This window comes from Bufo bufo, chromosome 11 (genome assembly GCF_905171765.1).
Source record: "Bufo bufo chromosome 11, aBufBuf1.1, whole genome shotgun sequence".
In the NCBI taxonomy this organism is placed as follows: Eukaryota; Metazoa; Chordata; class Amphibia; order Anura; family Bufonidae; genus Bufo; species Bufo bufo.
Window position 1 is genome coordinate 34,025,406 of NC_053399.1, and position 25,241 is coordinate 34,050,646.

The 25,241-nt window shown below is 47.5% G+C and overlaps 1 protein-coding gene across 3 annotated transcripts in view; it reads left to right on the top strand.

Annotated features, from left to right (window-relative positions):
* Positions 1–25,241, top strand: part of ARID4A (AT-rich interaction domain 4A) — a 111,427-nt gene that overhangs the window by 38,862 nt on the left and 47,324 nt on the right. For 2 of the 3 annotated variants that reach the window (XM_040411278.1, XM_040411279.1), the window contains exons 11-13: positions 5,039–5,199; positions 20,377–20,430; positions 23,932–24,004. In XM_040411278.1, the coding sequence (XP_040267212.1) occupies positions 5,039–5,199; positions 20,377–20,430; positions 23,932–24,004 (288 nt within the window). The remainder of the gene's footprint in view (positions 1–5,038; positions 5,200–20,376; positions 20,431–23,931; positions 24,005–25,241) is intronic. The other variant, XM_040411280.1, reaches the window with a different exon arrangement.

Below are 25,241 nucleotides of genomic sequence, written 5' to 3' on the forward strand. Positions count from 1 at the left end.
GGCCACGGGTGGTAAAAGCACCCATCTTCCTCAACCCCAAGCCAGGGGCGCCCCCCGCGGACGCCCTGGTGCGTCTCGTTTTCGGTCCTCCCGCAGGGCCTCTGGGGCTCCCACCACAGCTGCCGCTTCGGCTCCTCCCCAGGACAAGCGTAGGAAGCCGTTTTTTCGGGCGCAGCCCTCCTGGCGCAAGCCGCAGGCTGCCCGCACACCCGCAGCAAAACAGTCCTCTGCCTGAAGGCGCGCCCCCACCCACCCGGGTGGGGGGCCGGCTCCTCCTTTTCAAGGACGTCTGGATGGCTCACGTCTCCGACGCCTGGGCCCTCGAAATTGTGTCCTCCGGATACAAAATCGAATTTGCATCCTTCCCTCCGGATCGGTTCTTTCGCTCCCGCCCCACGCGAGACCCGAAAGACGCGGCCGCGTTCTCCGCGGCCGTTCAAGCTTTACTGGACAGGGGGGTGATTACCCCCGTTCCTCTAGAGGAAAGATTCCAAGGGTTCTACTCGAACCTCTTTGTAGTTCCCAAGAAGGGAGGTTCGGTGCGGCCCATTTTGGACCTCAAAAAGCTCAACCGTTTTCTCCTCCTTCGACGGTTTCGGATGGAGTCCCTCCGCTCCGCGGTGGCTTCCCTGGAGCAGGGAGATTTCATGTCTTCCATCGATATACAGGATGCCTACCTCCATGTTCCGGTAGCCCAGTGTCACCATCGCTTCCTTCGATTCGCCGTGGGGGACCTCCACTTCCAATTTGTCGCCCTTCCCTTTGGACTGGCAACAGCCCCCCGGGTGTTCACCAAGGTCCTGGCCCCGGTTTTAGCCTTACTCCGTTCCAGGGGTGTTTTTCTGCTACCGTACTTGGACGATATCCTCATCAAGGCTCCGTCCCTTTCTCAAGCGGTTGCCAGCGTGGATCTCACTCTAGAGACTCTGGCGAGGTTTGGTTGGGTCATCAACTTCCCCAAGTCCTCCCTTCCCCCCTCCAGACAACTCGTCTTCCTGGGAATGCTTTTAGACACGGGAACGGCGGAGGTACGTCTTCCCTCGGAAAAACGTCTGATCCTCCGTGGGGCGGTTCGGGGTCTCCTTCTCCACCGTCGACCGTCCTTCCGCTTCTGCATGCGGGTATTGGGGCAGATGGTTGCCTGCTTCGAGGCGATCCCATTTGCGCAGTTTCACTCCCGCCCTCTCCAACGGGCGATCCTCTCCTCCTGGGACAAATCGCCGCAGTCTCTGGATCATCCCTTCCATCTGTCGCCTCCGGTGCGGTCATCTCTCCGCTGGTGGTTACAGTCCCCTCTTCTGGGCAGGTCCTTTCTGCCACTCAACTGGTTGGTGGTTACAACCGATGCCAGTCTCTCGGGCTGGGGAGGCGTGTTTCCTCCCCGATCCGTCCAGGGCATTTGGTCTCCATCGGAGTCCAAACTCTCGATCAATGTCCTGGAACTGAGAGCGGCCCTTCTGTCTCTACGACACTGGACTCATCTGCTGAAGGGTCATCCAGTTCGTGTACAATCAGACAACGCCACGGCCGTGGCGTACATAAACCACCAGGGGGGCACTCGCAGCGCTGCAGCGATGCGGGAGGTCACCAGCATTCTCCGTTGGGCGGAAGCCCACGTCCCGGCCCTATCTGCAATTTTTATTCCAGGGGTGGACAATTGGGCGGCGGACTTCCTCAGTCGCACCACCGTCGACCCCGGCGAGTGGTCTCTTCACCCGGAGGTATTCGAGGCCATTTGCCTTCGTTGGGGCATTCCGGACGTGGACCTCATGGCCTCAAAATTCAATCACAAGGTCCCCGCCTATCTGTCCAGGGCCAGGGATCCGGGAGCTTGCGGAGCCGACGCCCTCGTTCTTCCTTGGCGAGGCTTCGCGCGCCCATACATATTCCCTCCCATCCCTCTCCTGCCCAAGGTCCTTCGGAAGATCGCGGCGGAAGGCGTCTCGGTGATTCTGGTCGCTCCGGACTGGCCCCGCCGGTCTTGGTATGCCGACCTCATGCTGCTCCTGGCAGACGCGCCCTGGCCACTGCCCGCCAGGGAAGATCTTCTCTCTCAGGGACCGATCTTCCACCCGCGTTTAGGGTCCCTACGTTTGACGGCGTGGTTGTTGAGACCACCGTCCTGACACGTAGGGGTTTTTCTGCGGATGTCGTCCGCACCATGATCCGCGCCCGTAAGCCGTCCTCTTCTAGGATCTATTATAGGACCTGGAGGACTTTTTTGGGGTTCTGTACCGATCTGGGGATTCCTCCGCTCCGCTTTTCTCTCCCCACCGTTTTGTCCTTCCTGCAGAGCGGACTGGCCCAAGGTCTAGGCCTTAGTTCTTTGAAGGGTCAGGTATCTGCGCTGTCCATTTTGTTTCAGCGCCCACTGGCCCCCCTTGGTCCTGTCAAGACCTTCCTTCAGGGCGTGGCTCACGCGGTTCCTCCGTATCGCCCTCCGGTACCGCCCTGGGACCTGAACCTGGTTCTCTCAGCGCTCCAGGCTTCTCCTTTCGAGCCTCTGCGGACGGTTTCCTTGCGACTTCTGTCCTGCAAGGTTATTTTCCTTGTAGCCATCACCTCTCTTCGGAGGGTGTCCGAATTGGCTGCACTCTCCTGTCTGGAACCTTTCCTAGTGTTCCACCAGGACAAGGTGGTTCTTCGTCCGGTCCCTTCCTTCCTTCCTAAGGTGGTCTCCGCCTTTCATCTGAACGAGGACATCGTTCTCCCCTCTTTGTGTCCTTCCCCTTCCCATCCGCGGGAGAGGAAGCTTCATCGCCTGGACGTTGTCAGGGCGCTCAAGATTTACCTGGAAGTAACCAGCTCTTTCAGGCATACTGACTCGCTCTTTGTGGTCCCGGAAGGGTCGCGCAGAGGGATGGCGGCATCCAAAGTTGCTATCGCTCGTTTTGTCAAGATGGCTGTTACTGAGGCTTATCTCGCCAAGGGCAGGGTTCCTCCCCTTGGTGTTACCGCTCACTCCACTAGAGCGGTCGGGGCTTCCTGGGCTCAGAGAAATCGGGCTTCTTCGGAGCAGATTTGCAAGGCGGCCACTTGGTCCTCCTTGCACACCTTCACCAAGTTCTACAGGGTGCATACTCATGCGTCGGCTGACGCTGCTTTAGGCCGTCTGGTGTTGCAGGCGGCAGTTGATTGATGCCTCTGGCGTTGGTTGAGTTTGTTCTGGTCCCTCCCTTCTGGGACTGCTCTGGAACGTCCCATGGTTTCCTGTGTCCCCCAAGGAATATGGGCGAGAAAAGGAGACTTTTGTATTACTTACCAGTAAAGTCTCTTTCTCGCTCTTCCTTGGGGGACACAGCACCCGCCCTTCATTGGGTTACAGTTGTGGTTCCGGCTTGGTTGCCCCCGTTGGGGCCCGACAGTTCTTTTTCCGGTTGGTGGTTATCTTTCACTACTTGGACACGCAACTGGCAGTCTCTTCTCCAGGCTGAAGGGTATAGCTGATGGAGGAGGGGCTTACAGCTTTCGCTTAGTGTCACGCCTCCTAGGGAGCAGAGCTATACCCATGGTTTCCTGTGTCCCCCAAGGAAGAGCGAGAAAGAGACTTTACTGGTAAGTAATACAAAAGTCTCCTTTTTACCCTCTAGGTACAAAGGTACTATTAAAAGAGAAAAAAAAATCGCCATTAGGTGATTTTATGCTCCTCACATGACCCCATATTTGCTTTCTTCTCCTGTTCTCCGAACATCCAGCCTGAATTCTACCACAGACTGGCTGCAGTGCATACATGAAAAATTGCACGACTGAGCGTGTGCCTGCACTGTATAAAGCACTGCGTTTAGCAGCTCATTTACGCCTCCGTGTAGAGCAGATGCAGGTAATTCTGGGAAATGACTTTAAGAGGTTTACTGCTCTCTGTCCGCAAGAAGAAATTAAGTGGTGGATGGAATAGGAGAATACACATCTACATTTCTTGAGGCCACTGTTTTCCCACACTTGTCATGTTTTTCTACTACCGGAAACCCTTTTAATTTTTAACTTGGGCTACTTTCACGTCTGCATTTCTGCTGGATCCGTCATGAATCGGCAAAAACGCTTCCCTCATGATAATACAACCGTCTGCATCTGTTATGAACGGATCTGGTTGTATTATCTCTAAAATAGCCCTGACGTTTTGCGTCAGAGAAAACGGATCCGTCACCATTGACTTACATTGTGAGTCATGACTGATCTGTCTTGCTCAAGAACGCTAAAGTCCTGTTCGCCATGGTAAAGTGTAGTGGGGAGCGGGGGAGCAGTATACTTACCGTCCGTGCGGCTCCCGGGGCGCTCCAGAGTGACGTCAGGGCGCCCCACGCGCATGGATGACGTGATCGCATGGATCACGTCATCCATGTGCATGGGGCGCCCTGACGTCATTCTGGAGCGCCCCGGGAGCCGCACTGACTATAAGTATACCGCTCCCCACTACTACTATGTCAGCCAGGACTTTAATAGCGTCCTGGGTGCCATAGTAACACTGAACGCATTTTGAAGACGGATCCGTTTTCAAATGCTTTTAGTTCACTTGCGTTGTTACAGATCCGGCGGGCACCTCCGGCAAATGGAGTGCACGACGGATCCGGACAACGCAAGTGTGAAAGAGCCCGTAGATCTAGGAAAGGCATGATATTTCATCATTTATTGACTTCAGGTGACAGCTTAAATAAAAAATATATTTAAAAAATATATAAATAACATAAAGCAATCAAATAAAAATTCCCCAGGGAATCTCTTCTGCAATCATGTCTCATCCCCTACACAGCAGGACCATGCCTTTTTAATATAATACGATCAGTCACTCAGAGGGCACCGATCTGATGGCAGGGTCTTTAGAATCCCCCTACCCTTCAATGATGTGTGCTGTAATACTCAATGTGCATTAGTTGCCATGATGGGCTGAAGGATCATCAAAATGCACCTAGTGCTCAGGTTCTTGCAAAAAATGTGTTCAAAGTTTTGACTTTGGGAAATGCCTGTGTCATTGTCTGTGTACATGAAAGACGAATGAATCTTTGGGAAAATAGTGACTAAACCTTCCTCCCCCCTCCTCCAGGTATAGAGGAAGCCATGGCTTTTTTCAAGTCCCGGACAGTACCCAGCAGTTGGAAGATGGACATGAGTGAAATATTGGAGTCTTCCAGCAGTGATGAAGAGGATGGGGATGCAGAGGCTAGCGATGGCGAGCAGAACAAAGAGGAAGAGGAAGAAGCTGAGGTGAGTGTCTTGTCATCACCTAGACTCTTATACTGCGCAATAAATGAAGTTGCACTTTTTTAATAGAGATTCCTGTTTGATGTGATATCGGTCTTAGTCTAATGCCTCTGTGGATCCCAAATTATATACATCTATAACATGGTAAACTTCCTTCAAGACATCGCAGCTAGTGGCTATCTAGTCCCATTTCCTTGTGCTGTTGAAGGCAGTCTACTTCTCCTGCTATCAGCCATTTCAGGCTAAGTATATGATTAGTGTCAAAAAGTGTAGATATTATGGAAGTTATATTAGTAGTGGTGAAATCCACAATGGAAATCTATAGCGTAAATGGACATGATTTATGTCCACGCTGCCATCCGTTTAAGGATTTATTTATTAATTTTTTCTGCAATGCTTGAATTAAATTCCTGAATGAATCCTTTACCTAAGGCTACTTTCACACTCGCGTTTTTGGCTTTAAGTTTGTGAGATCCGTTCAGGGTTCTCACAAGCGGTCCAAAACAGATCAGTTTGCATTCTGAATGGAAAAGGATCCGCTCAGAATTCATCAGTTTGCCTCCATTCTGTCTCCATTCCGCTTTGGAGACGGACACCAAAACGCTTTTTGCAGCGTTTTGGTGTCCGTCTGATGAAACTGAGCCAAACGGATCCGTCCTGGCACACAATGTAAGTCAATGGGGACGGATCCGTTTTCGATGACACAATCTGGCACAATAGAAAACGGATCCATCCTCCATTGACTTTCAATGGTGTTCAAGACGGATCCGTCTTGGCTATGTTAAAGATAATACAAACGGATCCGTTCTGAAAGGATGCAGACGGTTGGATTATCTGAACGGATCCGTCCATGACTGATCCGCACAAAATGCAAGTGTGAAAGTAGCCTTACTAGTACTGTGAATCCACAGCGTATAGGACCTGTGTGGCTGTACCCTTAAAGGGAACTTGTCGCCGGGATTTTGTGTATAGAGCTGAGGACATGGGTTGCTAGATGGCCGCTAGCACATCCGCAATACCCAGTGCCCATAGCTCTGTTTGCTTTTATGGTGTCAAAAAACCCATTTGATACATATGCAAATTAACCTGAGATGAGTCCTGTCCCTGACTCCTCTCACGTACAGGACTCATCTCAGGTTCATTTACATATGTATCAAATTGTGGTGTTGTTTTTTTTTTGTTTTTTTTTACATAAAAGCACACAGAGCTATGGGGACTGGGTATTGGGGATGTACTAGCGGCCATCTAGCAACCCATGTCCTCAGCTCTATACACAAAATCCTGGTGACAGGTTCCCTTTAAAGGGGTTGGCCCATCTTGAACATTGATGGCCTATTGCTAGGATAGGCCATCAATGTCAGTTAGGTGCAGTTCTCGCCTCTGGAACCCTCTTCTATGTCCAGAACGAAGCCCTCGAAGTGAAGGAGAGAGCACCGAACATGTGTGGCGTGCTCTCCTTTTATTGATATGAGTGAACGCCCTCGGCTATTTACAGCAGTCCCATTAACAGTACATGGAGCGCGCACTATGCAAGCGCAGTCACCTCTCCATGCACTACTGGAAATGGCCAAGCCAGTGCTCATAGCAGTGAACGGAGAGTGGTTGCTCTCCATTCACTTTGGTGACTCTGTTCTGGACCCGCACCTATCATTGTCCTAGATGGACCAACCCCTTTAATATAGTAGTCCTCAGTATGTTTTTACAAGACCTGATGATGGCTTCAGTACTTGCCTGGTTTGAAAGGGTTTTTATGTTCTTAAGCGAAATAGGCTTACCATATGAATTTCATCTTGGCCCCATGTCACGGGGCAGATGGCTTGATTGAAATGTGGTAATATGACGTCACGACTGTGGCAGCAATACATGATCACTTTCATTGCTTGGTCATGTGATTGGCTATTAATTGTAAGTTGAGGTTTGAGGGCGTGATTTACATCTGAAATGCATGAGGATAAAGATGCCTGAAGTGCTATGTATCGACTTCTGGGCCGAATCCTGACTGATGACAACCCATTCTTGCCTAATCACTGCTTGGAGTTTATCACAATTTCTGTGTTTTGGTTTGTCTCCTGCATTTTTGAGGATTGACTGAGATCTGTAGAATTTCTTGGCCATGGAGTCAAGTGCTTTTTGTTCACCAAGGCACTTGGTCCTCACTTTTGCCCCCCATCATGCTGGAAGAAGCATTGTTCATCAGCAAATTGCTCCTGGATGGTTGGGAGAAGCTGCTCTTGGAGGTTTTGATTCCATTCTTTATTCATGGCAGTTGTTCTTAGTCAAAATTTGAGAGTGAGCCCGCTCCCTTGAGAAGCAACCTCAACCATGAATGGTCTCAGGATGCTTCACTGTTGTCATCCCTGTACCTCCTGCAGCATGTCAGTCTGTCCTTGATGTTTTCTTGGAGAAAAGTGGTTTCTTTGCTGCCCTTCTTGATGCCAGGCTATTCTCCAAAAGCCTTTGCCTCACTGTGTGTGCAGGTGCGCTCACACCTACCTGCTCTGCAGAGGTGGTGATCCGATCCCGTAGCTGTATCCTCTTTAGGAAACGGTCCTGGCACTTCCAGGACTTTCCTGGGCATGCTGAAGCTTTCTTGACGGCAATTGAGCCTCTCTCCTTGATGCTCCAATAAATTAGTGATTTAGGTACAATCTTTCGAGCAGCAATGTCCTTGCCTGTGAAGCCCTTTTGATGCAAAGCAATGATGACTGCGTAAGTTTCCTTGGAGGTAACCATGGTTAACAGAAGAAGACAATGATTCCATGGACCTCCATCCCTCTTTTAAATCAGCCAATCTGCTCTTCTAATTCAGTCAGTTTAATAGAGTGATATCAGTTGCCTTGTCCTAGTATACACTTTCTCCTGAGCTAACAAAAAGATGCCAGAAATTATGTTAGCAGGTTATTTTGTTGCAGAGATGAAATGCTGTGGAAATGCAGTGATCTTTGTGAAAACCAAAATTTGTGTCAGCCTCCAAACTTTTGTTTAAGTCTTTACGTGAGGATGGTAGTTGCCTAGTTAAAACTGCGCCACTGGTGCGTTTTTTTTTTTTTTGCGTGTGTTTTTTTAAATTTATTTATTTTTTGCATTAGATTTTTCCGTCACGTGTGTCACTGGCCTAAGGAGACTTGGGGGTCTTTTTTCCCACTCCGGTCAGGGGTCTGAATTTAGCTGTCTGGTTTGGAGTCTGATTTAATTTTGGGGTCTAAGGCTACTTTCACACTTGCGACAGAGTGATCCGGCAAGCAGTTCCGTCGCTGGAACCAGCAAAACGTATGCCAACTGATGGAATTTGTAAGACTGAACAGGATCAGAGTAAGAGTGAAAAATGCCGGATCAGTCACAAAAATGTATTAAAAAAGCCGGATCCATCTTTCCGGTGTCAGCCGGAAAAATGGATCTAGCATTTATTTTTTTTTCCACCTTTTTTTTTTCAGTCTGCGCATGCGCAGACCGGAATGACGGATCCGGCATTCTGGTATTTTGAATGCTTGATCCGGCACTTATACATTCCTATGGGAAAAAAATGCCGGATTCAGGCAAGTCTTCAGTATTTTTTGGCCGGAGATAAAACCGTAGCATGCTGCGGTATTATCTCCGTCCTGAAAAGGCAGAAAGACTGAACTGAAGACATCCTGAACGGATTGCTCTCCATTCAGAATACATGGGGATATACCTGATCAGCTCTTTTCCGGTATAGAGCCCCTAGGACAGAACTCTATCCCGGAAAAGAAAAACGCTAGTGTGAAAGTACCTTACAGGAGCTAAAAGACCTTGGTTGTAGAAGAACTTTTCTAAGTGCATATTATTCCTGAGGATGTCTATTCTTTCACCGGGGCTGACCTTCATGGAGAACCCCTATTAATGTCTGGTATTTGAAATCCCTTTTGAATTAGATCATTTTGAGATGCCCTAAAAAGGGTATGGCAATGGGTGACACTGTACCCACTGATCCCTTACAGTGACTGAAAACATAGAAGAAAATGCTTTTTTATATACAGTACAGACCAAAAGTTTGGACACACCTTCTCATTCAAAGAGTTTTCTTTATTTTCATGACTATGAAGGCATCAAAACTATGAATTAACACATGTGGAATTATATACATAACAAACAAGTGTGAAGCAACTGAAAATATGTCATATTCTAGGTTCTTCAAAGTAGCCACCTTTTGCTTTGATTACTGCTTTGCACACTCTTGGCATTCTCTTGATGAGCTTCAAGAGGTAGTCCCCTGAAATGGTCTTCCAACAGTCTTGAAGGAGTTTCCAGAGATGCTTAGCACTTGTTGGCCCTTTTGCCTTCACTCTGCGGTCCAGCTCACCCCAAACCATCTCGATTGGGTTCAGGTCCGGTGACTGTGGAGGCCAGGTCATCTGGTGCAGCACCCCATCACTCTCCTTCATGGTCAAATAGCCCTTACTTTTAAAGTTTTCCCAATTTTTTCGGCTGACTGACCTTCATTTCTTAAAGTAATGATGGCCACTGGTTTTTCTTTACCTAGCTGCTTTTTTCTTGCCATAATACAAATTCTAACAGTCTATTCAGTAGGACTATCAGCTGTGTATCCACCTGACTTCTCCTCAACGCAACTGATGGTCCCAACCCCATTTATAAGGCAAGAAATCCCACTTATTAAACCTGACAGGGCACACCTGTGAAGTGAAAACCCTTTCAGGGGACTAACTCTTTAAGCTCATCAAGAGAATGCCAAGAGTGTGCAAAGCAGTAATCAAAGCAAAAGGTGGCTACTTTGAAGAACCTAGAATATGACATATTTTCAGTTGTTTCACACTTGTTTGTTATGTATAGAATTCCACATGTGTTAATTCATAGTTTTGATGCCTTCAGTGTGAATCTACAATTTTCATAGTCATGAAAATAAAGAAAACTCTTTGAATGAGAAGGTGTCTCCAAACTTTTGGTCTGTACTGTACCTACTGGCTGAATTAGGTCTGTCTCCTGCCATCCTGTCTTGGGTGTTAATTGGGCCTTGGTGTGGAATAGCTGTTACATCATATGGCACAATGTCACTCTGGTCCACAATATCCCAGGGCTGTTGGCACGGAAAAGGAAAAAAATTGTAGATTTAAAGGGGTTCTGCAGTTCTTTTAAACTGATGATCTATCCTCTGGATAGATCATCAGCATCTGATTGGCGGAGGTCCGACACCCGGGGCCCCCGCCGATCAGCTGTTTGAGAAGGCAGCGGCGCTTCAGCAGCGCCACAGCCTTCTCGCTGTTTACCGCAGGCCCAGTGACGTCACGACTAGTATGCCTGGGTGGGGCTAAGCTCTGTTTACTTCTCAAACAACTGATCAGCGGGGGGTCCATAGGATAGATCATCAGTTTGAAAGAACTGCAGAATCCCTTTAAGAGGACCTGTCCTCACGAAATGCAGTGCAATCTGCAGGCAGCATGTTATAGAGCAGGAGGAGCTGAGCAGATTGATGTATTGTTTTATGGGAAAAGATTCAGTACAAGTTATATTTTATTCCTTTACATTCTTCTCATTCTGAGCTTTAAAGTCAAGGAAACTGTCCTATCAGTGATTAACAGCTCTCTGTATATACAGTTATAGAGGGAAGGCTGTCAATCACTGATAGGACCTCCTCCTCATAGAGGGAAGGCCGTCAGTCACTGATAGGACCTCCTCCTCATAGAGGGAAGGCTGCCAATCACTGATAGGACCTCCTCCTCATAGAGGGAAGGCTGTCAGTCACTGATAGGACCTCCTCCTCATAGAGGGAAGGCTGTCAGTCACTGATAGGACCTCCTCCTCATAGAGGGAAGGCTGTCAGTCACTGATAGGACCTCCTCCTCATAGAGGGAAGGCTGTCAGTCACTGATAGGACCTCCTCCTCATAGAGGGAAGGCTGTCAATCACTGATAGGACCTCCTCCTCATAGAGGGAAGGCTGTCAGTCACTGATAGGACCTCCTCCTCATAGAGGGAAGGCTGTCAGTCACTGATAGGACCTCCTCCTCATAGAGGGAAGGCTGTCAGTCACTGATAGGACCTCCTCCTCATAGAGGGAAGGCTGTCAGTCACTGATAGGACCTCCTCCTCATAGAGGGAAGGCTGTCAGTCACTGATAGGACCTCCTCCTCATAGAGGGAAGGCTGTCAGTCACTGATAGGACCTCCTCCTCATAGAGGGAAGGCTGTCAGTCACTGATAGGACCTCCTCCTCATAGAGGGAAGGCTGTCAGTCACTGATAGGACCGCCTCCTCATAGAGGGAAGGATGTCAATCACTGATAGGACCGCCTCCTCATAGAGGGAAGGCTGTCAGTCACTGATAGGACCTCCTCCTCATAGAGGGAAGGCTGTCAGTCACTGATAGGACCTCCTCCTCATAGAGGGAAGGCTGTCAGTCACTGATAGGACCTCCTCCTCATAGAGGGAAGGCTGTCAGTCACTGATAGGACCTCCTCCTCATAGAGGGAAGGATGTCAATCACTGATAGGACCGCCTCCTCATAGAGGGAAGGCTGTCAGTCACTGATAGGACCTCCTCCTCATAGAGGGAAGGCTGTCAGTCACTGATAGGACCTCCTCCTCATAGAGGGAAGGCTGTCAGTCACTGATAGGACCTCCCCCTCATAGAGGGAAGGCTGTCAGTCACTGATAGGACCGCCTCCTCATAGAGGGAAGGCTGTCAGTCACTGATAGGACCTCCTCCTCATAGAGGGAAGGCTGTCAGTCACTGATAGGACCTCCTCCTCATAGAGGGAAGGCTGTCAGTCACTGATAGGACCTCCTCCTCATAGAGGGAAGGCTGTCAGTCACTGATAGGACCTCCCCCTCATAGAGGGAAGGCTGTCAGTCACTGATAGGACCTCCTCCTCATAGAGGGAAGGCTGTCATCACTGATAGGACCGCCTCCTCATAGAGGGAAGACGTCAATCACTGATAGGACCTCCTCCTCATAGAGGGAAGGCTGTCAATCACTGATAGGACCTCCTCCTCATAGAGGGAAAGATGTCAATCACTGATAGGACCTCCTCCTCATAGAGGGGAGGCTGTCAGTCACTGATGGGAAAATATTAATTAAAAAGTGTAATTTATACATTTATATCTCTATTTCTGATTTGATTGTAGATGAAGGAGGTGTTATCGGTGATTGATGGTTATCTCTGTATACACACTTACACAGAGAATGCTATCAATCACTGGTAACACCTCCTTTGTGAACAATGAAGTCAGAAAGAGGAGAGATATAAATGAATAAATTACAAGTTTTACTGAATCATTTCCTATAAAACTATATATTGGTTTGCTCAGCTCCTCCCGCTGTATATCATGCTGCCTGCAGATTGTACTGCATTTTGTCGAGACAGGTATTTTTATTTTATTTTTTATTTTTAAAGAAACCAGTCATGTTGAATATGGTGCTCAATCTGATAGCAGTATGTTATAGAGACGAAGGAGCTGAGCAGATATATTGTTTTTGGGGAAAAGATTCAGTATAACTTGTATTTGAGTGATCCAGATCCCTTTACGTTTTGTGCTTAGGAGTACAGTGTGCCTTTGCTCCGTTCCGTGGCTCCGAATTTTTTTTAGAGCATGTCTTATTCTTGTCAGTTTTTCTATAATGGGCTGCCTGTTCAGTTTCGTAAATTACAGAATGCCCACGGGCGACATCCATGATTTGCGGACTGCAAAACACCGCATGGTCGTGTGCATGTAGCCTTATACTGAATCCTTTCCTACAAAGCTATGTATGTCTGCTCAGCTTTACCTCCTTTATAAACATGCTCCCTGTAGGTTGAATAACAATTTTGATGGACAGATCCCTTTAAAGAGATTATCCTCTGGACAGGTCATTGGCTTCTGATCGGTGGAGGTCTGGCACCCGGGACCCCTGAGAAAGCCTAGGCAGCCATGTAACCAATGGTTGTGACGTCGCTGGCCTAGGGCAAGCAGCAAGAAGACCAAGGTGCTCACAGGAGCTCCAGGCCTTCTCAAACAGCAGAGGTGTCAGACCCCCACTGATCAGATGCTGATGACCTATCCTGAGGACAGGTCATCAGTTAAAAGAGTCTGATGACCCCTTTAAGTATATGTCAAAGTTTCCTTTGTAGGCCTTTTTTTGGTTTACTGTAAAACTCACAAGCTAAAGCTCACAAAGAAATACAAAAACAGTGTCTCCCCATAAGAAAACATTGAGTTTGTAGTAATGCTTGAGTCTTAGCTCAACCAAAAGTCCCTGTGAACAGTGCATGTTACCCATGGATTTACCATACGGATTTGTATGCAGCAGATCTGCATCTAAGTAGATAAGATTTTGTGGAAATATGCACCGTGAAAATTGACCTGCGGATCCTGCAATCTGCAGCTTGTCAACTCTTTCTGCAGACTACATTGCAAAGGTTGAAAACCTCAATGAAAAAATTTGAAATCCGGGGGCAAATCTGCATGTAACATTTGTCGCCTCTGAGTCCACACTGAAACATAATCTGCATAAAATACATGAGCCGTTGATTGTAGTGCAACTCATGCGTCAGAATTGCGCTGCCCCAGAGTTGCGGTCAGTAGTCAAGGAAGTCACATTGGGGCGACTAAACTACCAGCATACCGTTATACAGCTGGGGTTAAAAGAGTTTTCCAGCATTTAACCACCTCAGCCCCCAGTGCTTAAACACCCTGAAAGACCAGGCCACTTTTTACACTTCTGACCTACACTACTTTCACCGTTTATTGCTCGGTCATGCAACTTACCACCCAAATGAATTTTACCTCCTTTTCTTCTCACTAATAGAGCTTTCATTTGGTGGTATTTCTTTGCTGCTGACATTTTTACTTTTTTTGTTATTAATCGAAATTTAACGATTTTTTTTTGCAAAAAAATGACATTTTTCACTTTCAGGTGTAAAATTTTGCAAAAAAAACGACATCCATATAGAAATTTTGCTCTAAATTTATAGTTCTACATGTCTTTGATAAAAAAAAAATGTTTGGGTAAAAAAAAAATGGTTTGGGTAAAAGTTATAGCGTTTACAAACTATGGTACAAAAATGTGAATTTCCGCTTTTTGAAGCAGCTCTGACTTTCTGAGCACCTGTCATGTTTCCTGAGGTTCTACAATGCCCAGACAGTACAAACACCCCACAAATGACCCCATTTCTGAAAGTAGACACCCTAAGGTATTCACTGATGGGCATAGTGAGTTCATAGAACTTTTTATTTTTTGTCACAAGTTAGCGGTAAATGATGATTTTTTTTTTTTTTTTTTTTTTTCTTTTTCTTACAAAGTCTCATATTCCACTAACTTGTGACAAAAAATAAAAAGTTCTATGAACTCACTATGCCCATCAGCGAATACCTTGGGGTCTCTTCTTTCCAAAATGGGGTCACTTGTGGGGTAGTTATACTGCCCTGGCATTCTAGGGGCCCAAATGTGTGGTAAGGAGTTTGAAATCAAATTCTGTAAAAATTGACCTGTGAAATCCGAAAGGTGCTCTTTGGAATATGGGCCCCTTTGCCCACCTAGGCTGCAAAAAAGTGTCACACATCTGGTATCTCCGTACTCAGGAGAAGGTGGGGAATGTGTTTTGGGGTGTCATTTTATATATACCCATGCTGGGTGAGAGAAATATCTTGGCAAAAGACAACTTTTCCCATTTTTTTATACAAAGTTGGCATTTGACCAAGATATTTATCTCACCCAGCATGGGTATATGTAAAGACACCCCAAAACACATTCCTCAACTTCTCCTGAGTACGGAGATACCAGATGTGTGACACTTTTTTGCAGCCTAGGTGGGCAAAGGGGCCCACATTCCAAAGAGCACCTTTCGGATTTCACAGGTCATTTTTTACTGAATTTGATTTCAAACTCCTTACCACACATTTGGGCCCCTAGAATGCCAGGGCAGTATAACTACCCCACAAGTGACCCCATTTTGGAAAGAAGAGACCCCAAGGTATTCGCTGATGGGCATAGTGAGTTCATGGAAGTTTTTATTTTTTGTCACAAGTTAGTGGAATATGAGACTTTGTATGGAAAAAAAAAAAAAAAAAAAATCATCATTTTCCACTAACTTGTGACTAAAAATTAAAAATTCTAGGAACTTGCCATGCCCCTCACGGAATACCTTGGGGTGTCTTCTTTCCAAAATGGGGTCACTTGTCGGGGAGTTATACTGCCCTGGCATTTTACAGGGGCCCTAATGTGTGGTAAGTAGGTAAATGACCTGTGAAATCCGAAAGGTGCTCTTTGGAATGTGGGCCCCTTTGCCCACCTAGGCTGCAAAAAAGTGTCACACATCTGGTATCTCCGTACTCGGGAGAAGGTGGGGAATGTGTTTTGGGGTGTCATTTTACATATACCCATGCTGGGTGAGAGAAATATCTTGGCAAAGACAACTTTTCCCATTTTTTTTATACAAAGTTTGCATTTGACCAAGATATTTATCTCACCCAGCATGGGTATATGTAAAAAGACACCCCAAAACACATTCCTCAACTTCTCCTGAGTACGGAGATACCAGATGTGTGACACTTTTTTGCAGCCTAGGTGGGCAAAGGTGCCCAAATTCCTTTTAGGAGGGCATTTTTAGACATTTGGATACCAGACTTCTTCTCACGCTTTGGGGCCCCTAAAATGCCAGGGCAGTATAAATACCCCACATGTGACCCCATTTTGGAAAGAAGACACCCCAAGGTATTCAATGAGGGGCATGGCGAGTTCATTGAAAAAAAAAAATTTTGGCACAAGTTAGCGGAAATTGATTTTTTTGATTTTGTTCTCACAAAGTCTCCCTTTCCGCTAACTTGGGACAAAAATTTCAATCTTTCATGGACTCAATATGCCCCTCAGCGAATACCTTGGGGTGTCTTCTTTCCAAAATGGTGTTATTTGTGGGGTGTTTGTACTGCCCTGGCATTTGAGGGTCTCCGCAATCATTACATGTATGCCCAGCATTAGGAGTTTCTGCTATTCTCCTTATATTGAGCATACGGGTAATGAGATTTTTTTTTTTCCGTTCAGCCTCTGGGCTGAAAGAAAAAAATGAACGGCACAGATTTCTTCATCCACATCGATCAATGTGGATGAAAAAATCTCTGCCAAAAAAAGAAAAAAGGAGGGGAAAGGCGTCTGCCAGGACATAGGAGCTCCGCCCAACATCCATACCCACTTCAGCTCGTATGCCCTGGCAAACCAGATTTCTCCATTCACATCAATCGATGTGGATGAATAAATCATTGCCGGGATTTTTTTTTTTATATATACAAAGTGTTTGCCAAAGTATATGAACACCGCCACCTCCTCAGCTCATATGCCTTGGCAAACATATCTTTTACTGCAGAGGAGAAATCTCGTCTTGCAGCGCCGCATACACCGACTTGCGTGTAATCTGACAGCAGCGCAATGCTTCTGTCCGAATGCACATCAGTGCTGCAGCTGGTCGATCGGATGGTCCACCTGGAAGGTAAAAAAAACAAAACAAAAAAGAAAAAACCAGGCCGCAAAGCAATAACTTTATTAACTTTAGAACAGAACATATTAACTTTTTTAAACTTTTTTAACTTTTTTACTTACTGGTAATTTTTTTTTTGTTTTGTTTTTTTTACCTTTATAGAACAAACCTCTCCTTCCCCATGGGACAATGTGCAAAGCGCAAATCGCCCAAAGATGTGGCGAAGTACGTTATGCACTTTATCCCAGGTGAAAGGAGAGGTTTGCAGCAGCTGTGAGAGAAAGGGCCCTAATAGCCCTGTGTGCCTGTCCTGGTGAGATGTGATCCCTATGCTAGGTGTACCTGTGTGTGGTACTTCCGGAAACACTCTCCTAAGCATAGGGCAGGGTGGTCCGGACAGTCAGGACAGAAATAGCGGGTGTCACGCCTTATTCCACTCCTGCTACAGACACGACATTTTTTTCGGGGTGGCGGTTGGGTTGAGGTACCAGCAACGACACTGGGGAAATGTCGCTCGTGTAGACGGCTAACTACACTGGTGGATGGGGCCACGGAACCTCCTGGGTAAAGGAGGTTCTCGATGATCTCTTCCTGGAATTTGAGGAAGGATCGTGTTCTCCCAGCCTTACTGTAGAGAACAAAACTATTGTAGAGCGCCAATTGAATTAAATATACAGACACCTTCTTATACCAGCGTCTGGTTCTGCGGGAAACTAAATAGGGAGCCAACATCTGGTCATTGAAGTCCACCCCTCCCATGAGCGCATTATAGTCGTGGACTGAGAGGGGCTTTTCAATGACACGGGTTGCCCTTTGAATTTGTATTGTCGTGTCTGCGTGAATGGAGGAGAGCATGTAAACGTCACGCTTGTCTCTCCATTTCACCGCGAGCAGTTCTTCGTTACACAAGGCAGCCCTCTCCCCCCTTGCAAGACGGGTGGTTACAAGCCGTTGGGGGAAGCCCACGCGACTAGTTCGCGCGGTGCCACAGGCGCAAATCCGTTCTAGAAACAAATGCCTAAAGAGGGCCACACTTGTGTAAAAATTGTCCACATAAAGATGGTACCCCTTGCCGAATAAGGGTGACACCAAGTCCCAGACTGTCTTCCCACTGCTCCCCAGGTAGTCAGGGCAACCGACCGGCTCCAGGGTCTGATCTTTTCCCTCATAGATCCGAAATTTGTGGGTATAGCCTGTGGCCCTTTCACAGAGCTTATACAATTTGACCCCATACCGGGCACGCTTGCTTGGGATGTACTGTTTGAAGCCAAGGCGCCCGGTAAAATGTATTAGGGACTCGTCTACGCAGATGTTTTGCTCAGGGGTATACAAATCTGCAAATTTCTGGTTGAAATGGTCTATGAGGGGCCGAATTTTGTGGAGCCGGTCAAAAGCTGGGTGGCCTCTGGGACGGGAGGTGGTGTTGTCGCTAAAGTGCAGGAAACGCAGGATGGCCTCAAATCGTGTCCTGGACATAGCAGCAGAGAACATGGGCATGTGATGAATCGGGTGCGTTGACCAATATGACCGCAATTCATGCTTTTTCGTCAGGCCCATGTTGAGGAGAAGGCCCAGAAAAATTTTAAGTTCGGAAACTTGGACTGGTTTCCACCGGAAAGGCTGGGCATAAAAGCTTCCCGGGTTTGCGGTTATAAATTGTGTGGCATATTGGTTGGTCTCTGCCACGACTAAGTCCAAGAGCTCCGCAGTCAAGAACAGCTCAAAAAATCCCAGGGCCGAACTGATCTGAGCCGTCTCAACCCGAACTCCAGACTGGGCGGTGAAAGGGGGAACTACTGGTGCGGCTGAAGTTGGTGACTGCCAATCAGGGTTTGCCAGCACCTCAGGGATTCTAGGGGCTCTACGGGCCTGTCTGTGCGGTGGCTGCGACGGGGTAACTAGTGCACGTGCCACCGTACCAGCTTCAACTGCCCTTCTGGTGCTCGCCACGTCACCATGTTGTACGGCAGTGCTGGTACTAGGTCCAGGAAGGGCTGCGCTGCTGGTGTATGCCTCACCACGTGATCCGGCAGCGACAGCCCCACTCTGCTGCTCTTGAAGCGGATCCTGCATAACCTGTGGTCTAGCGACACGGGGCCGGGTACGCCTGGTGCTGCCAGGGACCTCAACCTCCTCGTCCGAACTTTGGGTCAGAGAGCCACTGCTTTCTACAGGTTCATATTCTGACCCGCTAGATTCATCAGATGAGGGTTCCCACTCCTCATCCGACTGGGTCAGAATCCTGTAGGCCTCTTCAGAAGAATACCCCCTGTTTGACATTTGGACTACTAAATTTAGGGGTATTCCCTGAGACTACCCAAGAAAAAAAGCAAGCCTGTCTTACAAAGGGGAGGCTAGCGAAGTACCGGAGGCCGCTGCGGTTGATAAAAAATATCAAAACTGATTTTTTTATCGCCGCAGAGCGTGTAAAGTGAATGTGCAGTGATCAAAAAAAAAAATTTTTTTGTCACTGCGGTGGGGCGGGCGTGGGTGAACGCACGTGTGGGCGACCGATCAGGCCTGATCGGGCAAACACTGCGTTTTGGGTGGAGGGCGAACTAAAGTGACACTAATACTATTATAGATCTGACCGTGATCAGTTTTGATCACTTACAGATACTATAAAAGTACAAATGCTGATTAGCGATACGCTAAACAGCGAATAAAAGTGACTGCGGTGCGGTGGGGTGGGCGCTAACTGACGCTAACTACCTAACCAAGGGGCCTAAACTATCCCTAAAACCTAACAGCCAATACTAGTGAAAAAAAAAAGTGTCAGTTTACACTGATCACTTTTTGTCTTTCACTAAGTGATTGACAGGGGGCGATCAAGGGGTTAATTTGGATGATGGGGGTGATGGATGGTGATCAGGGGCTAAGGGCAGTGTTTGGTGTGTACTCACAGTGATGTCTGCTTCTCTGCTGGATCCAACCGACGAAAAGGACCAGCAGAGAAGCAGAGAAGCCATATAACAGATCATATTTACTAATATGATCTGTTATCTGGCTTGTGATTCGATTTTTTTAAAAATCAGCAACCTGCCAGCGACGATCATTGGCTGGCAGGTTGCTGATGAAATACTCCTCTAACTTTTGCCGGCCCGCGATGCGCATGCGCGGGCCGGCTGTGACCGAAATCTCGCGTCTCGCGAGAGGACGCGCCGGCGCGTCCAGGAGGAATGAATCAACCACCTCCAGGACGCGTCTGTGCGTACAGCGGTCCGGAGGTGGTTAATTGCTGATGACCCATCCTTAGGATAGATCATCAGTATCTGATCAGTGGCGGTCCAACACCCTGATCAGCTATTTTGAGAAGTCAGCGGCTCTCCTGTGAGTGCCGCAGCCGTACATCGTATAGCGACTGTGCTTAGTATCGCAGATCAGCCCCATTCACTTCAGTGGGGATGAGCTGCGCCTAGACCACATGACCGGTCAGCGCGATGTCACATGGTCTAGGAAAAGCTGCCAGAAGCCTGCGGCAGTTTGCCTTTATCAAAGTGGGTCTCGGATGTCAGACTCCCACTATCGGGTACTGATGACCTATTCTGGGGATAGATCATCAGTATTAAAATCTCAGAAAACCCCTTTTGAGAAGAGTCCAGGACTCTTCTCTAGTGTCATCAGGGGCATGCTCTGGGATGGATCCGAGAATGGCGCACCTCACGTATCATTGGCATCATTGTGTATGCCTCTGGTGCTGGGGAACAGTCTTAGACTCTTCTCTCAGTAAGTTTTAATTTCTTTTACTTTTTTTTTTCCAGATTTGCCATGGATATTTTTGGGATCCTAAACCCTCCCTGTATAACGGCAGGCTGGTGAGTTAGTGGCCTTTAAGTCAGTCGAGTTGCACGGCTCGATCCATTCCTATGGAGGCTACGTGCATGCCCTAACCTAAATGCAGTCTGTGCATCTGCAGTCGGCACTTTCTCTGCTGGGCAGGACCAGGCCCGTGTAACCCTTTTGTGTCTGGATCTCTGACCGTAGAATTTGCTTAGACAGTGAGACCCCAGAACACAACCTGTGTATAGAGCTCTGCAGCAATCCGACGAGTTAGAAGCCCCCCTTGTGGGGGGGTGACTTTGTAACTTATGATGTATCACATTCCCTTCTATTCTTCTTCTTTCTTTTTTCTTCTTCTCCTGTCTGATCCGTGCAAAGCTTTAGGGTTTCGTATAGATCCACAGCCATATGGGAGACGAGGGGAAGCACTCTGTATGGTATTGTGTCTAGTTCAGAAACATTTCCCTTTTTTCCCTCCTCTTCCTCCCTCCCTCCCTACATGCCTGCTGATGGCATTTTTTGTCTATGTGAAAACACAACGCTTTCTCCCCCTATTCGAGGGGCTGCCTAGAGTGTTACCATGGAAACATGGTGCTGGGCATAAAGCACGCATGCTCTACCGAGACAGGAAGGTTGAGCAGAGGCTTGGCAAGCTGCCAGGGGAGGTTCGCCAGATGCTTTGAAATGGGGCTGTCTTTCTCTTTTTTTCTTCATGTAATGTCTGAATTATTTTTTTTTGCTCCCTTACACGGGAGGGAATAATGCAGGCAAAGCAGCGAGCGCGTAGCTACTTCCCCAGGCAGGCAGAAGCGCTGTAACGCAGGCCCGTCTGAAGGCAGCACTGGGGGCTCTCATGCTGCTAGGACATGCATGAACAATTCCCATCCTGGAAGGGGGAAAAGCAGTCGTTAGGTAAGCATTGTGCCATGTTCCTTCTGCTCTCGCCTCGTCAGGATCAGAGACGTAATGTGGTCTGCTCGGCGGGGGGAAAGAAAAATGCCTTGGAAAAGTGAGAGGTTTTAGTGCTGGTCTCTGAGGGGAAGAAGTAGCGTGTGCACGGCTCCAGCAGATTGGCATGTTCTGAGTGGGGCTGACATGAGGAGGCTGGGCAGGCTCGCAGACAATACGTGGGATCTGTCATGCTGCTCATATCTTTTAATAAAGAGATCAAGAAGAATGATCTGCCCCCCACCCTTGTTGTTGTTGTTGGGTGGGAGCTACTTTCAGCCTGCAAATCATTAGGCGATGGGGCGGTTTGTACATACGTTAAGTTTAAGTCGACCTGAGGTGTGGAGAAGGGGAAAAAAATGGGAAGGCCGAGCGGAGATCCAGCCCCTTGATGTCTTCAGGAGTTAGGTGGCAGCAGAGCAGAATGGAGACGCGTTTTTTTGTAATGTAGCCATGAGGGTCCACGGCCTGCCTGCTTGAGGCTCCCATTAAGGGGGCTTAACGTGAGTAATTTTTTTTAGCTTTGCAAGGAGAATGTTCCATTTTTTTTGTTTATTCACTTTGTCCATGACAGGGCATCCAGTGAAGAATTGGGGGGGGGCAACGATATGTCGGCTGCTGCAGTTTAACCCTTGGAAGTCTGCAGGGAGGCCGATCACAGGCCATGCCTAGAGCAAGGTGTCCCAGGCCGGCCTGTGCAGGATGACCTGGCAGGGCTTTTAGCGTTCCTTATGGTGCTGTGTTAAGCAGGTGGGTGTGGAGGGAGCCACTCGGCCGCATTGTTTCCGTCTTTTTATTGATTAGCTCCGATTGTCCCTTTTGTAAGGTTGGGGCTTGCACAAACGTTATTAGAACTTGTTTGTTGGGATGGGATGTATTCAGCCATTTTTTCTTTTCCCCCCTCCATGCTGTAGTTGCTATTGTGCAGCCGCCTGCCTGTCTCTCTGCTAATACAGCACAATGAAGCATGCACCCGTGGGCAGAGCACATCCAGCCATCTATTTTCTACTGGTTTGTCGCATGGAAACCTGCTAGGATACCTTTTTTATTTTTTTTATTTTTTATTAGCATGATTGGAAATCGAATGCACAATACCAGTGTATACACAAAGGACATATCAAGCACATGTGTACAGTTAAAGTACGTGCCTCGTTTCCAATGGGGATGGCCACCAGCCATGCACAATATGTATATATGGTTTGTCTCCTACAGGTATGTTCCTGTGAAGAGTATGCCTCCGTACCCGGCGGTGTGCATGTGTGGTCGTGGCAGGGAGATTAGATTGTAAGCTCCTGTGACATATATTACCTGCACTTTACAAAGGATATGTACTATGCAAAAAACAAATGCAACGGGGCAAATTAGTTATAGTTTTCTATCATGACTATGATGTATTTCCAGTGATGTAAGACCCTTTCACTCGCAAACATTGGTTCTCTGCTCCCACAAGGGTTGTTTCGCAGCTTTTCCAAACTCCTGAAGCGCTAATTTCTCCAGTTATGCAGCGGTTTTCCTTCCTGCAGCATGGCACTGGCCATTCAGTGCTCTGAGGAAGGTGGGTTTTAAAGCGGTTCTCCGATCCTTGCTGGGCCTGTACTGACGATGTTATATGTGCAATGAACAGCACGAGACCGCTAAGGTCAGCGGTGATAGAAGCTATGAGGGACATTTGTCTGCTGTAGGCCCAGCGGAGACAGAATGGTGGAGAAATTTAAGGGGAAGGATTTTGGGGGGTAATTTACGAGCAGAAATACGCCTATATTAGGCGTATTTCTGGCGCAGATTGCGACGCCGAAGTTATTTGCGCCACAATCTGACTTTTCCCCTGTCACGCCAGGTCTAAAAAAAAGTGGGCGAGGAAAGGGAGTCTTATTAATCATTTTCTACGGTGGCGTACATTTAGACTGGCGCTGGATACACTGAAGTTATGTATAGGCCGGCGCCTCTACAGAACTTCAGCGGATCCAGCGCAGGGGCTAATTAAGACCGGCATCTAAAACGCTGGTCTTAATAAATGACCCTCTTAAGTTTTTACAGCCTTTTGCTCCCAGTGGTGGAAAACCCCTTTAACTCCCTTTGAGCGCGGTACTGTGGGCAGTTACAGTGGTCGCTCAGCTTTCCCAGAGCAGCTCTTCGTAGAGTATTAACGTGCTCGAATTATGGTGTTCCAGTGTTTCTCAGACTCCTACAGTTACGCATCATTACATTCAGATTTGAGTGATAAAGTCAAGCTGTATCCAACAGTCTGGCGACGTGGTCTCACGTCCTCTGCAGAAGCCGCACTTGGGATTTGAGGATCGGCCCTTTGCTCTTTAAAAGAAAGCACTGTGCATGGTTTTGTTTGAATCTGGCATCTCCTCCCTCTGACTCTGCACTGGGAATAGCACAGGAGTTTTGTCTAGCGTGTCCCTTTAAATCTCCCAGGAACCTAAGATTTCATTATTAAGACCTGCATCCTAATTGAGGTTCTGACCTGGAAATCCCAATTTACTTTTTCCTTAACATGTCTTCCATTTTCAATGATGCAGCTGATGAGCCGGAGTGTTGCACAGTTTCTTACGTTTATCTTTCTTTTTCCTTCCATGTAGCCAGAGGAAGAAGCAGACCCAATTGAAAGGGACAACTTCCTGCAGCAGCTTTACAAGTTTATGGAAGACAGAGGTAAGCTGCGGTCTAGCATGGTGACGATAATGGGCATTTATTTCACTGGTGACTAAACTGCTGCTAATACTCATGAAAACTACATACCCTGGAGATCATCTTCACCACTAGCCTCCTCACCACATTGATTCAGCAGACGTCAAAGTGGCAAAGACATTAGGAAGGGGCAACCTCTCCTGATCCTCCCTTACATATGCGTGCTTGACAAGGCCGAGCATGCATATGTAAAGAATGGGGTGAGGGAAGAAAGCTCCTTCCCAATAACTTTGCCATTCGGTTGGATTAGATGTCTGCTGGACACCTCTGGCAGTGGCTTATCTCATTGAGAACATGGGATCAGGCACCTGAAATCCAACATGCCCAACTCTTTTCTCTCCCAACATCAGCCTTCAGGGAACAGTCGGGAGGCCCCATACACATTAGATCAGGCATCCTCAAACTACGGCCCTCCAGCTGTTGCAAAACTACAACTCCCAGCATGCCCGAACAGCCTACAGGTATCAGCCTACAGCAGGGCATTGTGGGAGTTGTAGTTTTACAACAGCCGGAGGGCCGCAGTTTGAGGATGCCTGCATTAGATGGTCGTCCGAACCTGCCGAGATCAGTGGGTTTGCCCAGCGTAGACCTAATGTGTATTGCCAGCTTTACTAAATCACTAAAAATGGCTAGTAATAGACCTGGCTTGGTCGAAACGCTTTCTGTTCTGCCATTTTGAATTCAGTGAAATTAACTTTGTTGAGGCACTGTGTGCTGTACAACTCGCTGGTTCACACACACAATTACTGAAGGGCTTTTTGAGACTTTAGTAAGAGGAAATGGTGAATAAGAAATCTGCTGCACGATAAAGCGGTCACAAAACAATATGATAGGACCTAGGAGATTAGGTTTCCTAAAGCAGGTATACCTTATGCATGTACCTGCTAATTATCTAGGTGTGGCAGTAGTTCGGCTTGGCAGCAATTACCTGTCGCAACATGGGGTCTTTTCACTTTAGTTTTTATCCTGCACATTTTTGTCAACCTAAGCAGCAAATCTGGTATTTTTGTACTGAAGAGTTAAAGAAAACTTTGCTGATCCCATGTGCAGCAGAAGAATAGTCATTCGCCAGCGATATGCTGAAGCTGTAACGACCAATATCTCAGAAGTGTTCAAAATATCTTACGAAGAAGTAGCTAACGGAGGTTCTGTTCACATCTCCGTTGTGGCTCCTGTCTAGTCTGTCACCTCACCTTCATTG